At 41.3% G+C, this 18,828-nt stretch overlaps 1 protein-coding gene across 1 annotated transcript in view; it reads left to right on the forward strand.

Annotated features, from left to right (window-relative positions):
* Nucleotides 1-18,828, forward strand: part of TSHR (thyroid stimulating hormone receptor) — a 150,157-nt gene that overhangs the window by 104,499 nt on the left and 26,830 nt on the right. The window contains exon 8 of the mRNA XM_027552584.1: nt 12,980-13,057. Within this exon, the coding sequence (XP_027408385.1) occupies nt 12,980-13,057 (78 nt within the window). The remainder of the gene's footprint in view (nt 1-12,979; nt 13,058-18,828) is intronic.

Genomic DNA, 18,828 nt, shown 5'->3' on the forward strand with positions numbered 1-18,828 from the left:
TTGGTTGGGGAGCTATAGGCTGCCTGCTGGAGTGGGCATCTTTGCCTAACTGGGAGTCAGGGAGCTTGTTCGTGATGATCAGGGGGCTTTGGGCAAGGTTACAAAGGGGCTTGTCAGCTTCAGAGGTGTCCTTGGTTCTGGGCTCTGCTTCGTGCAAAGCTTGGCACCTGCGGCCTTGAGGGCAGGACTCCAGACTAGGTCCATGAAGTAAACGAGGGTCTTAATTAAATCCAAAGCTATTCACACCATGAGGGTTTTCACTTAGTTTTTTTCTGACATGTTTTCAGGAAAGGTGTCAGTTTATATTTGATTGATTCAGAAAGAGCTGAAAAGCCATATCCCGATTTTGCCTTCACTGCAAATGAATGATGCCTAGAATAGGATGTAAGCAAAAAAGATAGTCACTGACACGGGTTTCCATCTTTGTTGTACTTTTCTATCAGGTCTCTGTGGTCCCTGGCATCTGTGCCAGGGCATGCTTTGTGTCTAAGAGCTGGTAGACTGCTTCAGCCGTACTGGTGTGTGATTTAACCCCATAGCTAGTAAATGACAATTAGCTTTTGTAGAGTCTGCTTTCTACAGTAAGGTGGGATAAGTAATCTGTAGGGCCCTGCTACTCTGAAACAACTAGATCACACATTTAAAAGTTTTATATTTTATGCCATAGCTCCAAAGAGAGGGAGATGAAACAAAGTAATGCACCAGTAGCTAAAACCAAAGTGGTGGGTAGAGAAGGTGCAGTTCCCTTGGACAGCTGCCAGCATCCACGGTGCCAGTAGATGAGACTTCAGTCAGTGAGAAGGTGGCGAAGTGAGGCAAACCTGAGACCCCTGGGTTAATTCAGGGAACCTGGATGACAGCTGGAGTGGGACCACGCTAGGAGAACCTCTGGGCTCCTGGCAGAAACAAATGCAAACCTCTGCAGAGGACAGAACCCCAAGGCAGGCTCCCAGGTGTTTAATTTGTTTTATAACAGTTTATTGAGTATTTTTAAACAATTGTATTTTTTTTCAACTTCATATGTTCTGTTTGCTGTTTAAAAAAATTTGCCGGATCATTTCTGTAATTTCATCCCCCCGCCCTTAAACATTTCATGCATAGTTGTTTTATTCTGGAAAATGATCGCTGCAAAATCTGAAGACCTCTGTTTCTAGATCTCTTGTGCTGTATGATGCTTCTCAAACTTTACTGAGCATATAGAGCACTGGGGTGGGAGGGTCTTATTAAAATGCAGAATCTGATTTACGTAGATCTGCGGTGAGCTCCAGGATTCTGCATTTCTAACAAGCCTCCAGGTGATATGATACTGCTGGTCCATTGGCCACACTTGAACAGGTGGTAGAAATAACCTATACAATATATACTAATAAGTTCAAAGTCTTTACACCTTGGTGTTACTCCCTGAGTTCTATTTATAGTGGGGTCTCACTCTTTACCACGTTTTTGGATTTGTGAAGTGAATCCAAGTACTTCATTTGTGAAGTGAAGATCCTAGTACCTTTCTCTAGACTGTCTAGTTGTGGGCTCATTCAGGTTGATGTTAGTCATTTGTTTGAATATATAATTACAGGGACTTCCCTGGTAGTCCAGTGGTTAAGATTCCGCCCTTCCACTGCAGGCAGAGTGGGTTCAATCCCTGGTTGGGGAACTAAGATCCCACATGCTCTGTGGTGTGGCCAAAAAAAACCCCCAAAAAACCCAAAACATAATTACAGGGTAAGTCTGAAAAGACTCAAAGGAGTAATGTGAATACTTATACATCAAATTTATTTATATATTGGAGAGACCCTACTTCTATCTTAACTTTATGTACACATCTCACACAATCCTTCATTTGTTTTACAACACGTTTACTGAACACCTTTTCCAGCCCTGTGTGCGTGTTAAGTTGCTTCAGTCATGTCTGACTCTTTGCGACTCTATGGAGTGTAGCCCGCCAGGCTCCTCTGCCCTCGGGATGCTCCTGGCAAGAATACTGGGGTGGGTTGCTATGCCCTCCTCCAAGGCATCTTCCCAACCTAGGGATCAAACCCACATATCCTGTGGCTCCTACATTGCAGGCAGATTCTTTACCGCTGAGTCACCGGGGAAAGCCCTCAACGATCCTGGAACTGTGCGATATCAAGATGAACAAGACCAATGTACTTCCTGCCCACACCAAACACACATCCCAGTGGCCTCAACTTGAGGGAAGCAATATCAAGGGTCAGAGTATCCTGGGGAGAAAGGTGCCCAATCCAAAATATGCGTTTCAGATTGAAAATAACCCCAACAACCCTTGCTTGGAGACCTGAGCATGATTTTCTGTAGCTATCACATTAAAAAATTATTAGCATTCAATTTTAATATTGCTTGAGTTTAACCAAATATTTTTCCTCTTTATACCCAGAAAGCCATGACCCTTAGGGCAATAATCTTCCCAATTCAAATTTTCTATGAATGAAGTGGGGAACTGGGACTTCTCAAAATAATTAAGTCAGTTTGTAGATACTTAAGGTATAGAGATTTCAGAAGACTGTCACACCGTTAGGGACATCAGGGTCATCACAATGTTAGCATTAAGGCAACAGAGAACCACATTAGCAAACGCTCGAAAGGAATGGTGAAGAGCCTTTCAGTAAGGGAGATGAGAGCTAGTCACATGGCTCTGAATTATCCACCATATCCAGCTGAACCCAAATTTGCCAGAATCCAAATTACTTTTCTGGAATTCTGGATAATAAGAACAAGAAGAAACCAACCTTGAATATATAGTGATTCATTTCTAAAACTTTTGCTTTTCCATACACGAATGATTGTAATGCCCAAAATGAGGATCCGTAGACTTCCCTGGTGGTTCAGATGGTTGAGAAACGTCTGTCTACAATTCAGGAGACCTGGGTTCAATCCCTGGGTTGGGAAGATCCCCTGGAGAAGGAAATAGCAACCCACTCCGGTATTATTGCCTGGAAAATCCCATGGATGGAGGAGCCTGGTGGGCTACGCTCCATGGGGTCACAGAGAGTGGGACACGACTGAGCGACTTCACTTCCTGTGAGGATCCCTGCTCTCAGTTATTCGCTTCCTTATCTTGCCATGTTTAGTCATTGGACGATATCACCCTCAGTCACTCTCAGATATCTGACAAGAGATTTGGGTATAAAATTCAGACTTTTTAAGTTCTGCAGAGCAAGGTTCTCAGTACTGGCTACCAATTTGAATCACCTGAAGAGATTTGGAAGCACTGATACCTAGATTTTATCACCAGATATTCTGGTTTAGTTGGTCTGAGTGTAGCCAGAGCATGGGAATCTAGAAGTCCCCTCAGGTGAGTCCAACCTTTGCTCTATGCAAAGGTCAAGAACCATAGCTGGACTTCTCTGGTGGTTCAGTGGTTAAGAATCTGCCTGCCAGTACAGGGAACTCAGGCTCAATCCCAGGTCCAGGAAGATCCTAAATGCCTCTATGGAGCAACTAAGCCCTGTGCCATGACCACTGAGCCCCCAGCCCCCTAGAGCCCGTGCTCCACAACAAGAGGAGCCACACAGTGAGAAGCCCAAACAGCGCACCTAGAGAGCAGACCCCGCTCACCACAACCAGAGAAAGCCCACACACAGCAACGCAGACCCAGTGCAGCCCAAAATATAAATGACACATGGGTTTTTTTTTTTTTTTTTTTAATGTGGCTTTTTACATTTGATAGAGCTATCTAGTGGCCAGGCCAAAGCCAGGGCCTGGAACCCCTAGTTCAAGATTCCTTCCCCTTGTGCTCTGCTGGGATTCACTGCTGCTGACTTACCAGCCACCTCTAAGGCTTGGACACCCAAATCCTCTAGCTGCTGCTACTTGCTTCATAGCCCAGGATAATATGTATCCTTCTTAGTCTGTTAAAGACGTGAAACACAGAAACGAAAAGATCTTGCAGATCTGTAGATCTTGCAGAGAAGTGGATTCATGCTGGAGAAAGGAGGTCACTCAAGACTCAAGATACAACCAGTGGAAGTTTCACAGAACAGTTACACCAAGCACCAGTGGTATTTGTCAGTGAGAGTCTGGCTTTACCAGTGCAGCAAGGTCACCCACTCAACCTACTTCTAGATGAGGTTTGAGTGAGGGACACCTTGATGAAGAGGCGGGCATGATCAAAAGTTATTAATTTCAAAGAATCGGGACTAAAATCACTCCATGTATGTTCACTGTTTTGCTCCAAAACATCTCATGCCTGCTCATAACTGGCCATTTGGTCATATTTAGAGAACTCCACAGACACTTCAGGAGGTTTCCAGAGTGCATCTTCCTTAATCGGCAGACTACTGTGCTAAGAGGATCTGGGTGTAATCCAGTAGCCTGTTATTTTATAGTTTGGACATAAAGTCAGTTGCAGAATATCAAAAAAGTATAGATACATTTTGTATTGAATAAAAAAGGAAAAACTAACAATGGAACAATAATTTCTATCCCAATTTCTTCCCAGCCTTTGTGGTAAGAGAATAAATTTGGTTGGGGTAAAAGAGTGCATTTCCCAAACTATGTTCCTTGAAATCTCTTTCCATAATAAATTAATGAGGCTTACTTCTTAAAAGCTGTTTATGACCTTATAAAGTTAAACAAAATGTACAGCTGGGCTTCTTAGGTCTTTTGATAGAAGAATCTGAATTCCTAGTATCCAGTAGGAGGATCTGGAGTAGGAAGTGGCACCCAGCTCTAGTATTCTTGCCTGGAAAATTCCATGGATACAGGAGCCTGGTGGGCCCATGGGGGTCACAGAGTTGGACACAACTGAACGCACACACACATGCACAGTAGGAGGATACAGTATGCAGAGCTTCTTAAGGAGGTCTTGGTTCAGGAGCCTCTCTCTGGACTGGCATGCCACAGAATACTTGTTGGGGAAAGTTACTGAAGACAGAGAATGAGTCGGTTGGATGGCATCAATGAACGTGAGTTTGAGCAAACTCTGGGAGATAGTGAAGGACAGGGAAGCCTTGTGTGCTGCAATCGATGGGATTGCAAAGAGTTGGACATGACTGAGAGACTGAACAACAAAAACACTCAAGAGAAATCTTTGATAGACTGCCTTGTTGGGGGGAAGGTGAACTTAACAAGGTTTATTCAAGAGGCAGGCTATGGAGGATATAAGAGCCAGTAAAGTTTCAGATCATCCTGGGGTCTTCTGAAGTTAAATCTATGAAGAGGTTATGAAGGGAGACTGTTTCTACCTTCCTACCAGGTTTCTTCTCAGACCATATCGTGGGCTCTGTGAGAGCCTTGGCTGACGGGAGAGGGTTTTTCTGTTGAAGACAGTGGATTTTAATTCACTGATTCCCAGAATTACAGTCTGTTCTAGCCACTACTACCCCTTGAAACAAAGAAAAGAATCAATGCATCATTTTCACATACTTTCTTGACATTTTTATGTAAGATTTGGAAGGGTTTCACAAATGTGGGAAATATTTCTTAACTGAAAATCATTTTCTTGTTGATTTTTAGAAGTCTAGAGCTGAGATAAGCAAACTTTTTCTGGCAAGGGCCAGATAAAAAACAGGTTGGTCTTTGTGGGCCATGAGATCTCAGTCATAGTTATTCAACTCTGCCTCTGTAGCGTGAAAGCAGCCACAGGCAATTCATAAACAAATGAGTGTCACCATGTCTCAATAAAACTTTATTTATAAAAATTGGTGGCAAGTAGAATGTGACCACATAGTCATAGTTTGTGAAACTCTGATCTAGATGCAGCCATGAAATTAAAAGACACTTACTCCTTGCAAGGAAAGTTATGACCAACCTAGACAGCATATTAAAAAGCAGAGACGTTACTTTGCCAACAAAGGTCCGTCTAGTCAAGGCCATGGTTTTTCCAGTGGTCATGTATGGATGTGAGAGTTGGACTATAAAAAAAAGCTGAGCACCGAAGAATTGATGCTTTTGAACTGTGGTGCTGGAGAAGACTCTTGAGAGTCCCTCAGACTGCAAGGAGGTCCAATCAGTCCATCCTAAAGGAGAGGAGTCCTGAATATTCATTGGAAGGATTGATGTTGAAGCTGAAACTCCAATACTTTGGCCACCTGATGTGAAGAATTGACTCATTGGAAAAGACCCTGATTCTGGGAAAGATTGAGGGCAGGAGGAGAAGGGGATGACAGAGCATGAGATGGTTGGATGGCATCACTGACTCAATGGACATGAGTTTGGGTAAACTCTGGGAGTTGGTGATGGACAGACAGGGAGGCCTGGCGTGCTGCAGTCCATGGGGTCGCAGAGAACTGGACATGACTGAGTGACTAAACTGAACTGAACTGATCTAGATGTAGGTATTCAGTGAGGATGACTATTGTGTCACGAAATATGTAGTCTGTTTCTCCCAATTCTTTGTAAAGATTAAATGGCTAGCATGGGATAAAGATAAGAAGTATCTAGATAAAAATATTTAAGGGTTTGAAAGTTCATATTCAATCATAAAATAAAACAAAGATTTTTTTTTTCCAATCAGTATTTGAAATCTAAACTTAATCTCTGTTCCTGTTATAAAACTAAATGTTCCATCTATTCATTCTACCCTAAGTTCTTAATTCCTGCTTGATAGAAACTAAATTTTTCTTAGCTTTATTCTCTTCAGTAAAAGGTATCCTAATAATGCAAGGTAAAAATCAAAATAGTAATCATGATAAAGAGACCTGGAACTGGAGGAAGATAAATTAAGGGCTGAGCTGTAGATGGAGAAAACAGAGGTCAGGTTTCCATAGTAATAACAAAATAGTACTGATTTTGTGATTTTAACATGGAGCTGTTGCTGCTAGCCTCAATGCGAATTATGCTTTAAAACTAATGTAAACACATCAATATTCTATAATTACCCTACTAGTGTTCAAAGATTTTATTGATGTAAAATATTTTAACTTCTAATTTAAACAAGGGCTCATCCAAAACAGTGATTATTCCCCATTTTCTGCCTCATGTCAATGTGCTGAAATTAGCAGATTTGACCTCACCAAGACCTATTTTTTTAGTGTAACTGAAGAACATGATTGCAGCCAAATTGGACAAATTCCACATTGAGAATAAGCACTGATGCCTCAGCAGCAGTTGGGTAATTAGTTAAAAGTTCATGAAAGTGATGGCTGGTGTGCGAGAGTACACGGTCCTGTGATTTCACATGGAACCAAGCACACTGTCATCACTCAGATGTGAAATTAATAATAATACCATCATCCCTTGCTCAACAGAAGTTGAACTGCTCTCAGTCTCAAGTTAAGTCACACATCCAGTCCTTGCAACCTCTATTCCCCTCCTCCACACCATCAGGCATGAGGATATGTTGCTTATCTCAGAACTTTCCATTCTCTGTATAGTATTTTCTATCGTCAAATTCTAGCAACAAGCTACTAACTGACAGTAAACATTTGGGCAGGAAAAAAATACCATTTTGATGGGCTAAGGGTGTACTGAAACACCAATCGTTATGGACAGAGAAGTCAACACAATCCATGTACTAATTAGCATCACACATTGTTACAAGCAAAACCCCACAGCTTGGAGCATTGGGAAAAGATGATGAGAGCAAAGATTATAGGATTAGGCAGGCTATTATTTCTTATGGAGTAAGTATTTGAACAGCTTGCAGGATATGCTCCAAGGCTGGCTCTTACCTCTGCCTATTGAAACCTTGAGCATTTTCTCACCTGTTACTGTTTACAGACAGGTATTAGATAGCATCACTGACTCAATGGACATGAATTTGAGTCCATTCCAGGAGATAGTGGAGGACAGAGGAGCCTGGCATGCTGTAGCCCATGTGGTCTCCAAGAGTCAGACCCAGCTTAGTGACTGAAGAACAACAGTCCTGATTTCTGCCACCAAAAGGACTTTTACGGAGCACTGAGGGCTGGACAGGGGTAATCTTCAATTTTCCAAATAACTGATGCTGTGAGAGGGAAACACGGTTCCCCACAGAAGTATTCCCATGAGAGTCTCACAACATAAACAGGTACCCTACAGGGATTATGGAAATGCAGGCTGAAATTCTACCTTGGAGCCGCGACATATCCTAAAACACCCCAGAGAACAAAGCTTAGTGGCACCCACAACTTGCCTTGCTGCAACGTCATGCTTCTCCCTCTGACATGTCCTCATCTAAACATAATGTAGAGGGTGCCTCAAACTAGGAGGTACCCAGCGCCTGGACCTTCATATATTTTATTCAGCTTGTTTTTCCTGAATGGCTGCTATGTGCCCAGTGTGAGTCCAATGGGGATTAATGTGAGCCGTGTCTGTAGTGCTGAGTTCATCAGTTGGATAGTCTTCTGCAACTCACTCCTGACCATCTTCATTTCCCTGACCATACTGTTCTTCCATAACTGTGAGATACACAGCACTTAAATCAGCACAGGGCTTCTTAACTCCCCTCCCCTTCCCCACACCGTCCCCGACTCCCATATGAAAAAATCTGATGTATCTTTTCTAGGAGGAACTTAATCTCTTCCAAGAAGTTCTCCAAGAGGCCTACATACTCCAAAGAGTAAAAAGGCATGGTATGCACACGTGGTGCAGTGTCTAGCTTATTTTTAAAGAAGATACCAGTCCTTTTCAAGTAAGCCCCTCCCAGTATTTAGAAATCCTTTCAAGAAGTCTTTATTTTCACCTCAGACTCCAAGACTTTCTACTCTTTTTCGTCTTTTACATTCATCCTTCTGTGGAAGAGAGAGTTTAGCTGATCACACTGATATACCCTCCATATGAAATAATCGTCTGCAGTAGGTTACCCATGTAGCCCTGCCAAGATCTGTGATTGACTTACCCAAGCTGGCTTACAGATTGTGGATTCTAGAGGAATCAGGATAAGTCAGGGTCAAAGACTCAATTTAAACTGATGTTCCCCATGAACATTATATGATACATGGGGCTGACGGAAGTCCACACTTCTTGAATATTAAGGCTTCTGCAAACGTATTTCCCCACCCCATCCACTTTGCTTCAGAAGGAAGGTAGAATCCGCAATCTGAACCCAAGGTTAACACTTCGTGGCATTATCATCATCTGTGATAAGAAGACAGCCTCCAAACTGCCAATGGCAGAGTGGGGGTTTCATTTTTAAGCCCCTCGTTATTTCTAAGGGATGAAGTCTACAAACAATCCTTGGTTTTAGAGAAGGCAGCCTCCCCCCAAGACTCAGTTCATCTCCGTTCAAGTTGGCTGCACCCTCTCTTCATCCGGCTGCTCCCCTCCTGGACTCTGGCTGGCTTTCCCAGTTTAAAATCCCCTGCAGCATTTCTGGTAAACTGTAGCACTTATCAACCAGCCTCCTGATCCTTGGGGGCGTATTGAATATCCGATGAAAACACTGCAGAATTGGACAAGCAATTATTTAGTTTTACAATAATTTCTACTGATTAGAGCAAGCCGATTTTCACTTGCGGCAGTCAGAGATGAGGAGGAAAAACTGAGATGAACGCACCAATCCTTACTTGATTTCCAGCAGTCTGGGAACAGAATGTGATCTGCAAATTGCGTGGTCCAAAGAACACAAAAGGGGGTGCGAGTCAGTGTGGCACTTGTGCTGAGTTAGTTGTCTTCTTACAAGATCATGCTGCTCAAGATCTTCTCTGCAGTTCTTGTTTCTCCAAGGCGGCTTTTGTCTGCTCTAGCTATCACTGACCATGAACTCTGTAGACACGTTGAGTTGAAGGAGAGTCAAACGGTGTTCAAATGAAGTCTTTGAGAGAGACATGACAGCCATTCATTCAGAAGGCACAGACTGGCTGCTGTAACCTCTTATTTGGGTCTTTGTACATATATGAGGTTAACTGACCCCCTCCCTCCATTTTTAGACTTAACAGTATCCTGGAAGCTTGATATCCAGCCATTCCTGAAGAGGCCACATCTGGACCATACCCTGTGGCATTTGTAAACAAGGCTGCTTATCACTGCCATCTGAGGAGTCAACTGGCCAACACATCATATGATGATTGATTCTCTATTACTTTTTCCTTACAGTGAAAGTTTAGCATGGCCCACCTCATTATTTTGAAGGAAAAGTGCATTGCTTTTTTGATTCAATCCTTTATACCTTCATTCAGGAGATAGTTACAGAGGCACTGAACCTGGCATTGGTGATATAGCAATGAGTAAGACAGAGAGCTTACATTCTGATTGGGGAGATAAAGAAAAAGTAAACAAAGAAGCAAGATAATCACAGACTGTGGTAATGCCGTGAAGGAAATAAAGAGTACAATGAGGAAAACAGGTGGTGGCTACTTTAGGTCAACTTCGTTCTGAACCTTGATTTGAGAAAAGATGTATAAAATCACACAACGTATTAAAAAGCAGAGACATCACTTGGCCGACAAAGGTCCGTCTAGTCAAAACTGTGGTTTTTCCAGTTGTCGTGTGTGGATATGAGAGTTGGACCATAAAGAAGGCTGAGCACTGAAGAATTGATGCTTTTGACCTGTGGTGTTGGAGAAGACTGTTGAGAGTCCTTTGGACAGCAAGGAGATCCAACCAGTCCATTCTAAAGGAGATCAGTCCTGAATGTTCATTGGAAGGACTGATGCTGAAGCTGAAGCTCCAATACTTTGGCCAGCTGATGTGAAGAACTGACTCATTGGAAAAGACCCTGATGCTGGGAAAGATTGAAGGCAGGAGGAGAAGGGGACAACAGAGGATGAGATGGCTGGATGGCATCAGCGACTCAGTGGACACGAGTTTGAGGAACTCTGGGAGACAGTGAAGGACAGGGAAGTGTGGTGTTGCAGTCCACGAGGTTGCAAAGAGTCAGACACGACTGAGTGATTGAACAACGACAATACTGTTTGGAGCCGCAGTGTTTGTCATTCGGTTGAGTCCTCATCCCCCATCCAGGAGAGGGAGACTTGGTGGTGGTTGGTAAAACTCTTCGTCCAGCTGCCCCAGTGGAGACCCTTCTGTGGCTCTGAGGCTGCCCCCTCTTCTTCCAGGTTCCATCCTGGACAAAGGGCTGGAGGGGAGCCGACGGTGGGTCAGGAGGGGCCGGGGGCTCACAGAAGCGCTGCTCCTGTTCTGCCTTCTGGCCTGCGACAGACGCTGCCTCCCCAGCTCAGCCACAGACACAGCCACCCTCCCTGTCCTCAGTCTCCCTCCGAGATTCAGAGAAAAGGAGGGACAGCCAGTTCACTGAAGGCAAGTTCCTCTGCACGGGCTCTGGAGAAAGCATCCTTCTGACTCAAAGTGTTCATGGCATACTGTTCGTTTTTTTAAAAATTGAAGTATAGTTGATTTGTAATGTTGGGTAGGTTTCAGGTATACAGCACTGTGATTCAGTCAGAGATATATATAGATATAGTTTCTCGGATTCTTTTCCATTATAGGTTATCCCAAGATAATTGTACCAAGTATAGTTCCCTGTATCACACCGTAGGTCCCTGTAGTTTATCTAGCATCACACTATTCTTTTTTTTAACGGTTTATGTTGGTGTATAGTCAATTAACAATGTTGTGATAGGTTCAGGTGGACAGCAAAGGGACTCCGCCACACATATACATGTATCCGTTCTCCCCCAAATTCCTTCTCATCCAGGCTTCCAAGTAACATTGAGCAGAGTTCCCTGTGCTATACAGAAGGTCCTTGTTGGATATCCATTTTATATATACCAGTGTCATATTATTCTTATTAACCATCATCCTCAAGAATTTTGCATCATGAAGAGCAAGCACCATAAGCAGAAAAATGGAAGCATTGTCTATATCTAAACAAAGAGTCTCCAAGAGTATCCGCTGTATTCGTGTTGCACCAACAGGTGACTACTCACTGACTCTAAACCGACTTGTCTATATGGTGAATTATTCTAAACACGTGTAAATTGAGATCATTTATAATAAGGAGATTATATACATACATATATGTAATCTAAAAGGAAATAAAGATATATATAGAAAGAAGGTACATATATCTATAAAGATACATTGATCTAAAAAGAAATAAAAATATATACTTATAAATATAATACTTGGTTTCTTTTCAGATAACTTTGTTTTCTAAAACAGCTAGGAGAAAAAAGCCAGTTTCAAAACACTTGAAAGCTTTTTATCCATTTAGAGGTAATTTTGTTTTTCAGGATTACTTTATGACTTAAATTGCTTCAAAAATATTTTCCTCTCAAATGCCAAAGTGTTTTTCAAAATGGAAAAATCAAAGTGTTCATCAAACCCCTTCTACGGAAGCTATATTCTATAATTTTAGCAGTATAATCTGCCCCCGCTCAGAATTGCCAGAGAAAATGTAGACCACCCAATTAAATGTGAATTTCAGATGAACAACAAATAAACTTTCAGTATAAGAATGTTTCAAAAATTACGTGGGAACTATTTATACTGAGCAACTGACACACACACATACACACAATTTATACTAAAACATTATCCATTGTTTATCTTAGTATCCTGCATTTTTACTTGCACAATCTGGCAACCTTTCCCCAAACAAAAGATCTGAATCTCTGCCAGTCCCCATCACCACTCACCACCTTCACTTTAATACCTGATATAAGCCCAGGCAGCAAAAGTAAATGGAAATATTGATCAGTATTGAGAAACAAAAATTAATTTAGTTGGTATTGAAGAGGATTAAAAAACACAGTCACCACTGGCCAGGTAAATAGGGAATTGGGCAACTTATATAAAATCTTTAAAATATGTAAACTAGATCATAAGCACGTTCACTTTCAAAGACTTCAGCCGTGATGAATGCATCTAAAGCTTGCACAATCGGAACCTAGAATATTTTGAGTGCTTAAGGCAGAAGAAGGGAAGATGTTTTCTAAATCCCTGTGTGTGTGTGTGTGTGTGTGTGTGTGTGTGCGCGCGCGCGCGCGCGCGCACGCTCAGTCGCTCTTTGTGACCCCATGGTCTAAATTCCTAGGAAACAGTTAATAGCCAAGGAGACCACACTCACATTTTATCTTGGTATTTATATTAATTTGCTTAACCTCACCTAATCCATTCTCTGTGTGTGTGTCTCTCTTTCCAGTTACCTGAACAAGAATAAATACCTGACAGTCATCGGCCAAGATGCATTTGCAGGGGTCTATAGCGGACCAACCTTGCTGTGAGTAAGACATATGGAAGAGCATTTGCCTTTTGGTGCAGCGGGGGGAGGGGGCCATTAAGACGATTAGCTGATGATGTTTATGGGGAGAGAATGTTGTCTTGGATAAAGGTTTCTGCTAGTGCTTTTCTGCCCAGCCATATAGGGCAGAAAAAAGTTCAGAAGAAAGTCCTTGTTCTTTGAGACTCAGAGGGTCCCACACTCCACTGTGCCATCCTGATGCCTGATACCACCTTGGTGTGGACATTCATGAAGGCCCTCTTATGAAAAAAAAAGACATTTTTGAGCAGCTGACGTTTGCAGGCATAAGGTCTACAAACAAGCAGAAGATACTTAGTCTTTGCCGAGCAATGACTGTGCGTTGCACAGTGCATGGCAGAAAGAAGGAAGAATACAAATAGCTTGGTTCACATCTGGGAAATCTGACTAGAAAAGATGAGATGTGAACATTTTTGTGAAGCAGCATAGAAAAAGTTGTATGTGTGCATTTGCTCTGATTTATACTGATACCTCTGTATCTAATCATGATCAAGTCCTGTTGATTCTGCCTCCCACAAGCCTCTTTCTCAGGGCCACCTTCTTCATCACCTTGGTTTTGTCTTAGTTTAGAATTTCATTCTTGAGCAGTCTTTCCATCCTTGCCAAAGTGGAACACAGCCACTCAGGAGAAGCAGAAGACGATCCATCAGAGACGAGAAGTTTCCGTTTATAAATAAGAGGTTCCATCAAGTAGGTGCAGCCCAAGGCAACAGTGGGTGGCCCACAGTCTTGAAGACTTATACCCTCACTCTTTCATTTTTAACAATTTCACTTCACTTTAAGATTGAATGCACCCCAGTTAAAAGGGTCTATGGCCTTACTTTCTTAACACACAGCCTCCATATAACAGGGCAGAGTGACCCTGAAAATCTCTTTTACGTATACTGGGGTTCATTGATAATTCATGGCAAAGTACTTAAAAGTATTATGCATTTTTCTTCTTACAAAAAGACAAGTGAAAAAATTGTATTGCCCTCTTCTGTGATTGTTTTTTAACCTTGAAGATATTTTTTAAAGATACCTTTAACTGTTCCTTTCAGATAAAAGGTGATATTTCACCAATGAATGAGGAAACTTGTTGCTTTTCTAAAGAAATGTGTGCTTTGGAAAGAGTCTTTAGAAGCAGGTATTTGGAAACATTTACATGTTATGTAATTTTCCTGATGAAAATAGTGACTATCGCTTATAAAAATATTTTTAAAAATCAGAAATCAAATATTAACATGTTTTAAAACCTTTTGAATTGAGTTGCAATGGGTAAAATCCACATGCATAATATATGAAAATGAAAAATCTTTAGATTTAGTTTGCAGAAACTACTTACTGACATCTGAGAATATGAATTTCAATAAAAACATATTTGATTACTGAATAGGATTGAGAGATGAGAATCTTAATTTAGTAAGTACAGCCAAGCCTGCCCTATTCCATTTGGAACCATCTGTCTTTGTGAGGTAACTTTCAACTGACAATAATATAAACCAAAACCAAAATAAACTGACCCAGAAGCAGACCCTGAATAGCTGTATCAGAAAGGGTTAAACAACAATTTTCAAAATCAGTAAAATATACTTAAGGACATTTTTGGTGAAATATTTTTAAAAAGTATTACTTGTCTTTATCCTATCCTTTTAAATGTATGGTTGGGCTTTGCTGGTGGCTCAGATGCTAAAAAATCCGCCTGCAGTGTGAGAGAGCAGTGTTTGATCCCTGGGTCAGGAAGATCCCCTGGAGAAGGAAATGGCAACCCACTCCAGTATTCTTTTCTGGAAAATCCCATGGACTGTAGACCTGGTGGGCTACGGTCCGTGGGGTTGCAAGAGTCAAACATGACTTAGCAACTAAACTACCACAATAAATATTTGAATCACACTTCCATAAATGCTACAGCATTTAAATAGCAGTCACTTTTTAAAGATAATTTAGTATGTTGCCTGTATGGAAGAGTGTCTATTTCTGCTTCTTTGAAAGTGGTAAATTGTTGTTGTTGTTGTTGAGTTGCTAAGTCAAGTCCAACTCTTTATGACTCCATGGACGGTAGCATACGAGGCTCCCCTGTCCTTTACTATCTCTGGGAGTCTACTCAGATTAATGCTATCTAATCATCTCATCCTCTGCCACCCCTCTTCTCCTCTTGCCTTCAGTATTTCCCAGCATCAAGGTCTTTTCCAATGAGGTAGTTCTTTGCATTAGGTGGCCAAAGTATTGGAGTTTCAGCTTCAGCATCAGTCCTTCCAATGAATGCTCAAGATTGATTTCCTTTAGGATTGATAGGTTTGATCTCCTTACAGTCCAAAGGACTCTCAAGAGTCATTTCCAACAACACAGTTCAAAAGAATCAATTCTTCAGTGCTCAGCTTTCTTCACAGTCCAACTCTCACATCCATATATGACCACTGGAAAAACCATAGCCTTGACTAGATGGACCTTTGTTGGCAAAGTAATGTCTTTGCTTTTTAATATGCTATCTAGGTTGGTCATAGCTTTTCTTCCAAGGAGCAAGTGTCTTTTAATTTCATGGCTACAGTCACCATCTGCAGTGATTTTGGAGCCCCAGAAAATTAAGTCAGTCACTGTTTCCACTGTTTTCCCATCTATTTCCCATGAAGTGATGGGACCAGATGCCATGATCTTAGTTTTCTGACTGTTGAGCTTTAAGCCACCTTTTTCACTCTCCTCTTTCACTTTCATCAAGAGGCCCTTTAGTTCTTCTTCACTTTCTGCCATAAGGGTGGTGTCATCTGCATATCTGAGGTTATTGATATTTCTCTGGCAATCTTGATTCCAGCTTGTGCTTCCTCCAGCCCGGCGTTCCTCATGATGTACTCTGCAGATAAGTGACATAAGCAGGCCAGGTTGTAAAACATAACCAGATTAGAAGCCAGATCTGGAGTTGATTCCTGGCTCCATCACTACTGGTGAGATCCAAGTCTCAATTTTCTTATATGTCAAAACAGGGTAGCTAAAAGTAGTGAAACTTTAGTAGGAAAATAAATCTAAATCACTTCATATATTTGCCTTCACTTCTTCCTGACTCTGGACAACATCACTACTCTTCCTTCCCTAACCTCTCTGATAACTCCCTCCCAATTTCTCGCACTAGAGCTCCCTGCCCCAGTACTTCAATGAGGGTTAGCCCTGGAAATTTCTCCTTCATATTTTCTCCTTTGTTTAAATCATTTGCTCTCAAATATTATGAGAATATGAATAATTTCTAAATTTCAGGTTTCAGGCTGTAACTCATTTAGTCAGCTCACCTGCCTGGAATTTCCCCTCTTTTTCCTCTCATTCCTACCCATTCCAATCAGTTGAATGAAACTTTTCCTAACCAACCTCTGAAAATGTACAGTAAACATTTACTGAAAACTTTCTAAGCCTAAGAATTCTTCATTACCAACTTTCAACCCAGGAGGTCACCACTTTAAAGTAATGTCAGGAAAAGCCTCTTTAAGAAAGTCACAGTTGGCAGAAAGAGAAAAACAAATATCATATGCTAACACATACATATGGAATCTAGAAAGATGGTACCGAGGAACCTATCTGCAGAGCAGTAATGGAGACACCGACATTGCGAACAGACTTATGGACATGGCTGGTGGGGGGAGGAAGAAGAGTATGGGATGCATGGAGAGAGTACCATGGAAACATACACGACCATATGTGAAATAGATAGCCAGTGGGAATTTGGCTGTATGACTCAGGGAACTCGAACCGGGGTTCCGTAACAACCTAGAGGGTGGGATGGGCAGGGAGGCGGGAGAGATGTTCGGGAGGGAGGGGACATGGGTGAATCTATGGCTGATTCATGTTGATGTTTGGTAGAAATCAACACAGTATTGTAATGTAATTATCCTTCAATTAAAAATTAATTAATTTTTTAAAAAGTGACAATTGGGAAAAGATCAGAAGGTCATAATGGAGTGAGTCATGTGACTATATGAGGAAAAATCATTCTAGACAAGTGCAAAGACCCCCAGGTGAAAACATACCTGGCTTGTCTAAAGAGTAGCAAGAAGGCTGTTATTGCTTAAGCAGAGTGAACTAAATAGGCATATACCTTTCATCCCAACAGAGCAGAACACACATTCTTTTCAAATGCACATGGAATGTTCTCCAGAACAGATCACAGCCTAAGCTAAAAAAGAAGTCTCAATACATTTAGGATTGAAATCATATCAAGCATCTTTTCCATCCACAATGGTTTGAAACTGGAAATCAACTACAAGAAAAAAACTGGAAAAAACACAAACACATGGATGCTAAACAGTACGCTACTAACCAGGCAATGGACCATTGAAGAAATCGAAGAGGAGAGGAAAAGACACCCTGAGACAAGTGAAAAAGGAAACAGTGTTCCAAAATCTATGGGACCCATCAAAAGCGTTTTTTAAGAGGGAAGTTTATAGTGATACAGGCCTACCTTAGGAAATGAGAAAAACCTCAAATAAACAACCTAGCCTGATACCTAAAAGAACTAGAAAAAGACACGTAGACAAAACCCACAATTAGTAGAAGGAAGGAAATCACAAAGAGCAGAGCAGAAATAAATGAAATAGAGACTTAAAAAATAGAAAAGGTCAACAAAACTAAGAGCTGGTTCTCGAAAAGATAAACAAAAGTGATAGACTTTTAGCCAGGCTTACCAAAAAAAAAAAAAAATGCTGTGATAAAGAGAATATACTAGAAACTTACAGAGAGAAAAATCCTGTTACCTCTGAAGGCTGAAGAATCAGAACGCCATCCAGTCTTAGCAATAACATTGAAAGTTAGAAAACTACAGAGCATAGCCTTCAAATTTTGAGAAAAAGTAGTAATTTCCAAACTATCTGTCAAAGGTGAAGGTAAAATAAAGACATTCTCAGATGTGCAAAGTCTCAACAACTTGATTTCCCAATCACCTTTTCTGGGAGTACAGATCAATAAAGAGAAAAATGAGGAATTTAGTGGTCCACACAGGGAAGAGGCAAATGGCATTCCAGGATGACCTAAAGGGAAGTCTTAGGAATTTTGAGACCAGGTTGTCTACATCAGCGGTGAAGGAGGGCTCCAAGAGAAAGGCCTACAAATAAAAAGGGACTGATAGATTATCGGACAGGGTCGACTTTATGAAAAACTGGGCTGAGAGATATTTTAAAAAACTTTAGAGCATGTGACAAGGCTCAGCAAGAGGTCCTTCAAACCAAGATATGCAAAATTTTTAAAAAGGAGGAACAGACATCTTGTGAAGAAACAAAAAAACTTACACAAGAAATGAAATCACAGTGTGCACACTTGTAATAGCCATAATACTAAATATAGACAAGTAATGGCCATAATACTAAATATATACTTGTAATGGCCATAACCAAATATGTCCTAGAAGTATTTCAGGAGAGTAGAGGCAAGTGTCAGGACGGTGTATGTGTGGGTGAAGGAAGAGAGCTAAAGGGAGTCAGTGGGTGAATCAAAACCCAATAAATCAAGAAATATTTTCAATTATGGAAAGAATACTGAAAATTGAAAGTGGTTGCTTCTGGGACATCAGAAAGCAGAAGGCAGGCAAGAGCTGCCCAAAGGTCTGCTGTGTGTGGTAAGTTTCCAGTGTAATTTGCTTTATAAAAATACGTCCATGCATTATTTTAATGCGTATTTAGCTTAAATTTTAAAAGAATGCAACAAAAGCATAGCAAGAGAGGACAATGGAGACTGCAGCATTTGACAGGCCCGCAGGAGGAACGTAAGAAATGAATGAG

The sequence above is a fragment of the Bos indicus x Bos taurus genome, chromosome 10 (assembly GCF_003369695.1).
Source record: "Bos indicus x Bos taurus breed Angus x Brahman F1 hybrid chromosome 10, Bos_hybrid_MaternalHap_v2.0, whole genome shotgun sequence".
In the NCBI taxonomy this organism is placed as follows: Eukaryota; Metazoa; Chordata; class Mammalia; order Artiodactyla; family Bovidae; genus Bos; species Bos indicus x Bos taurus.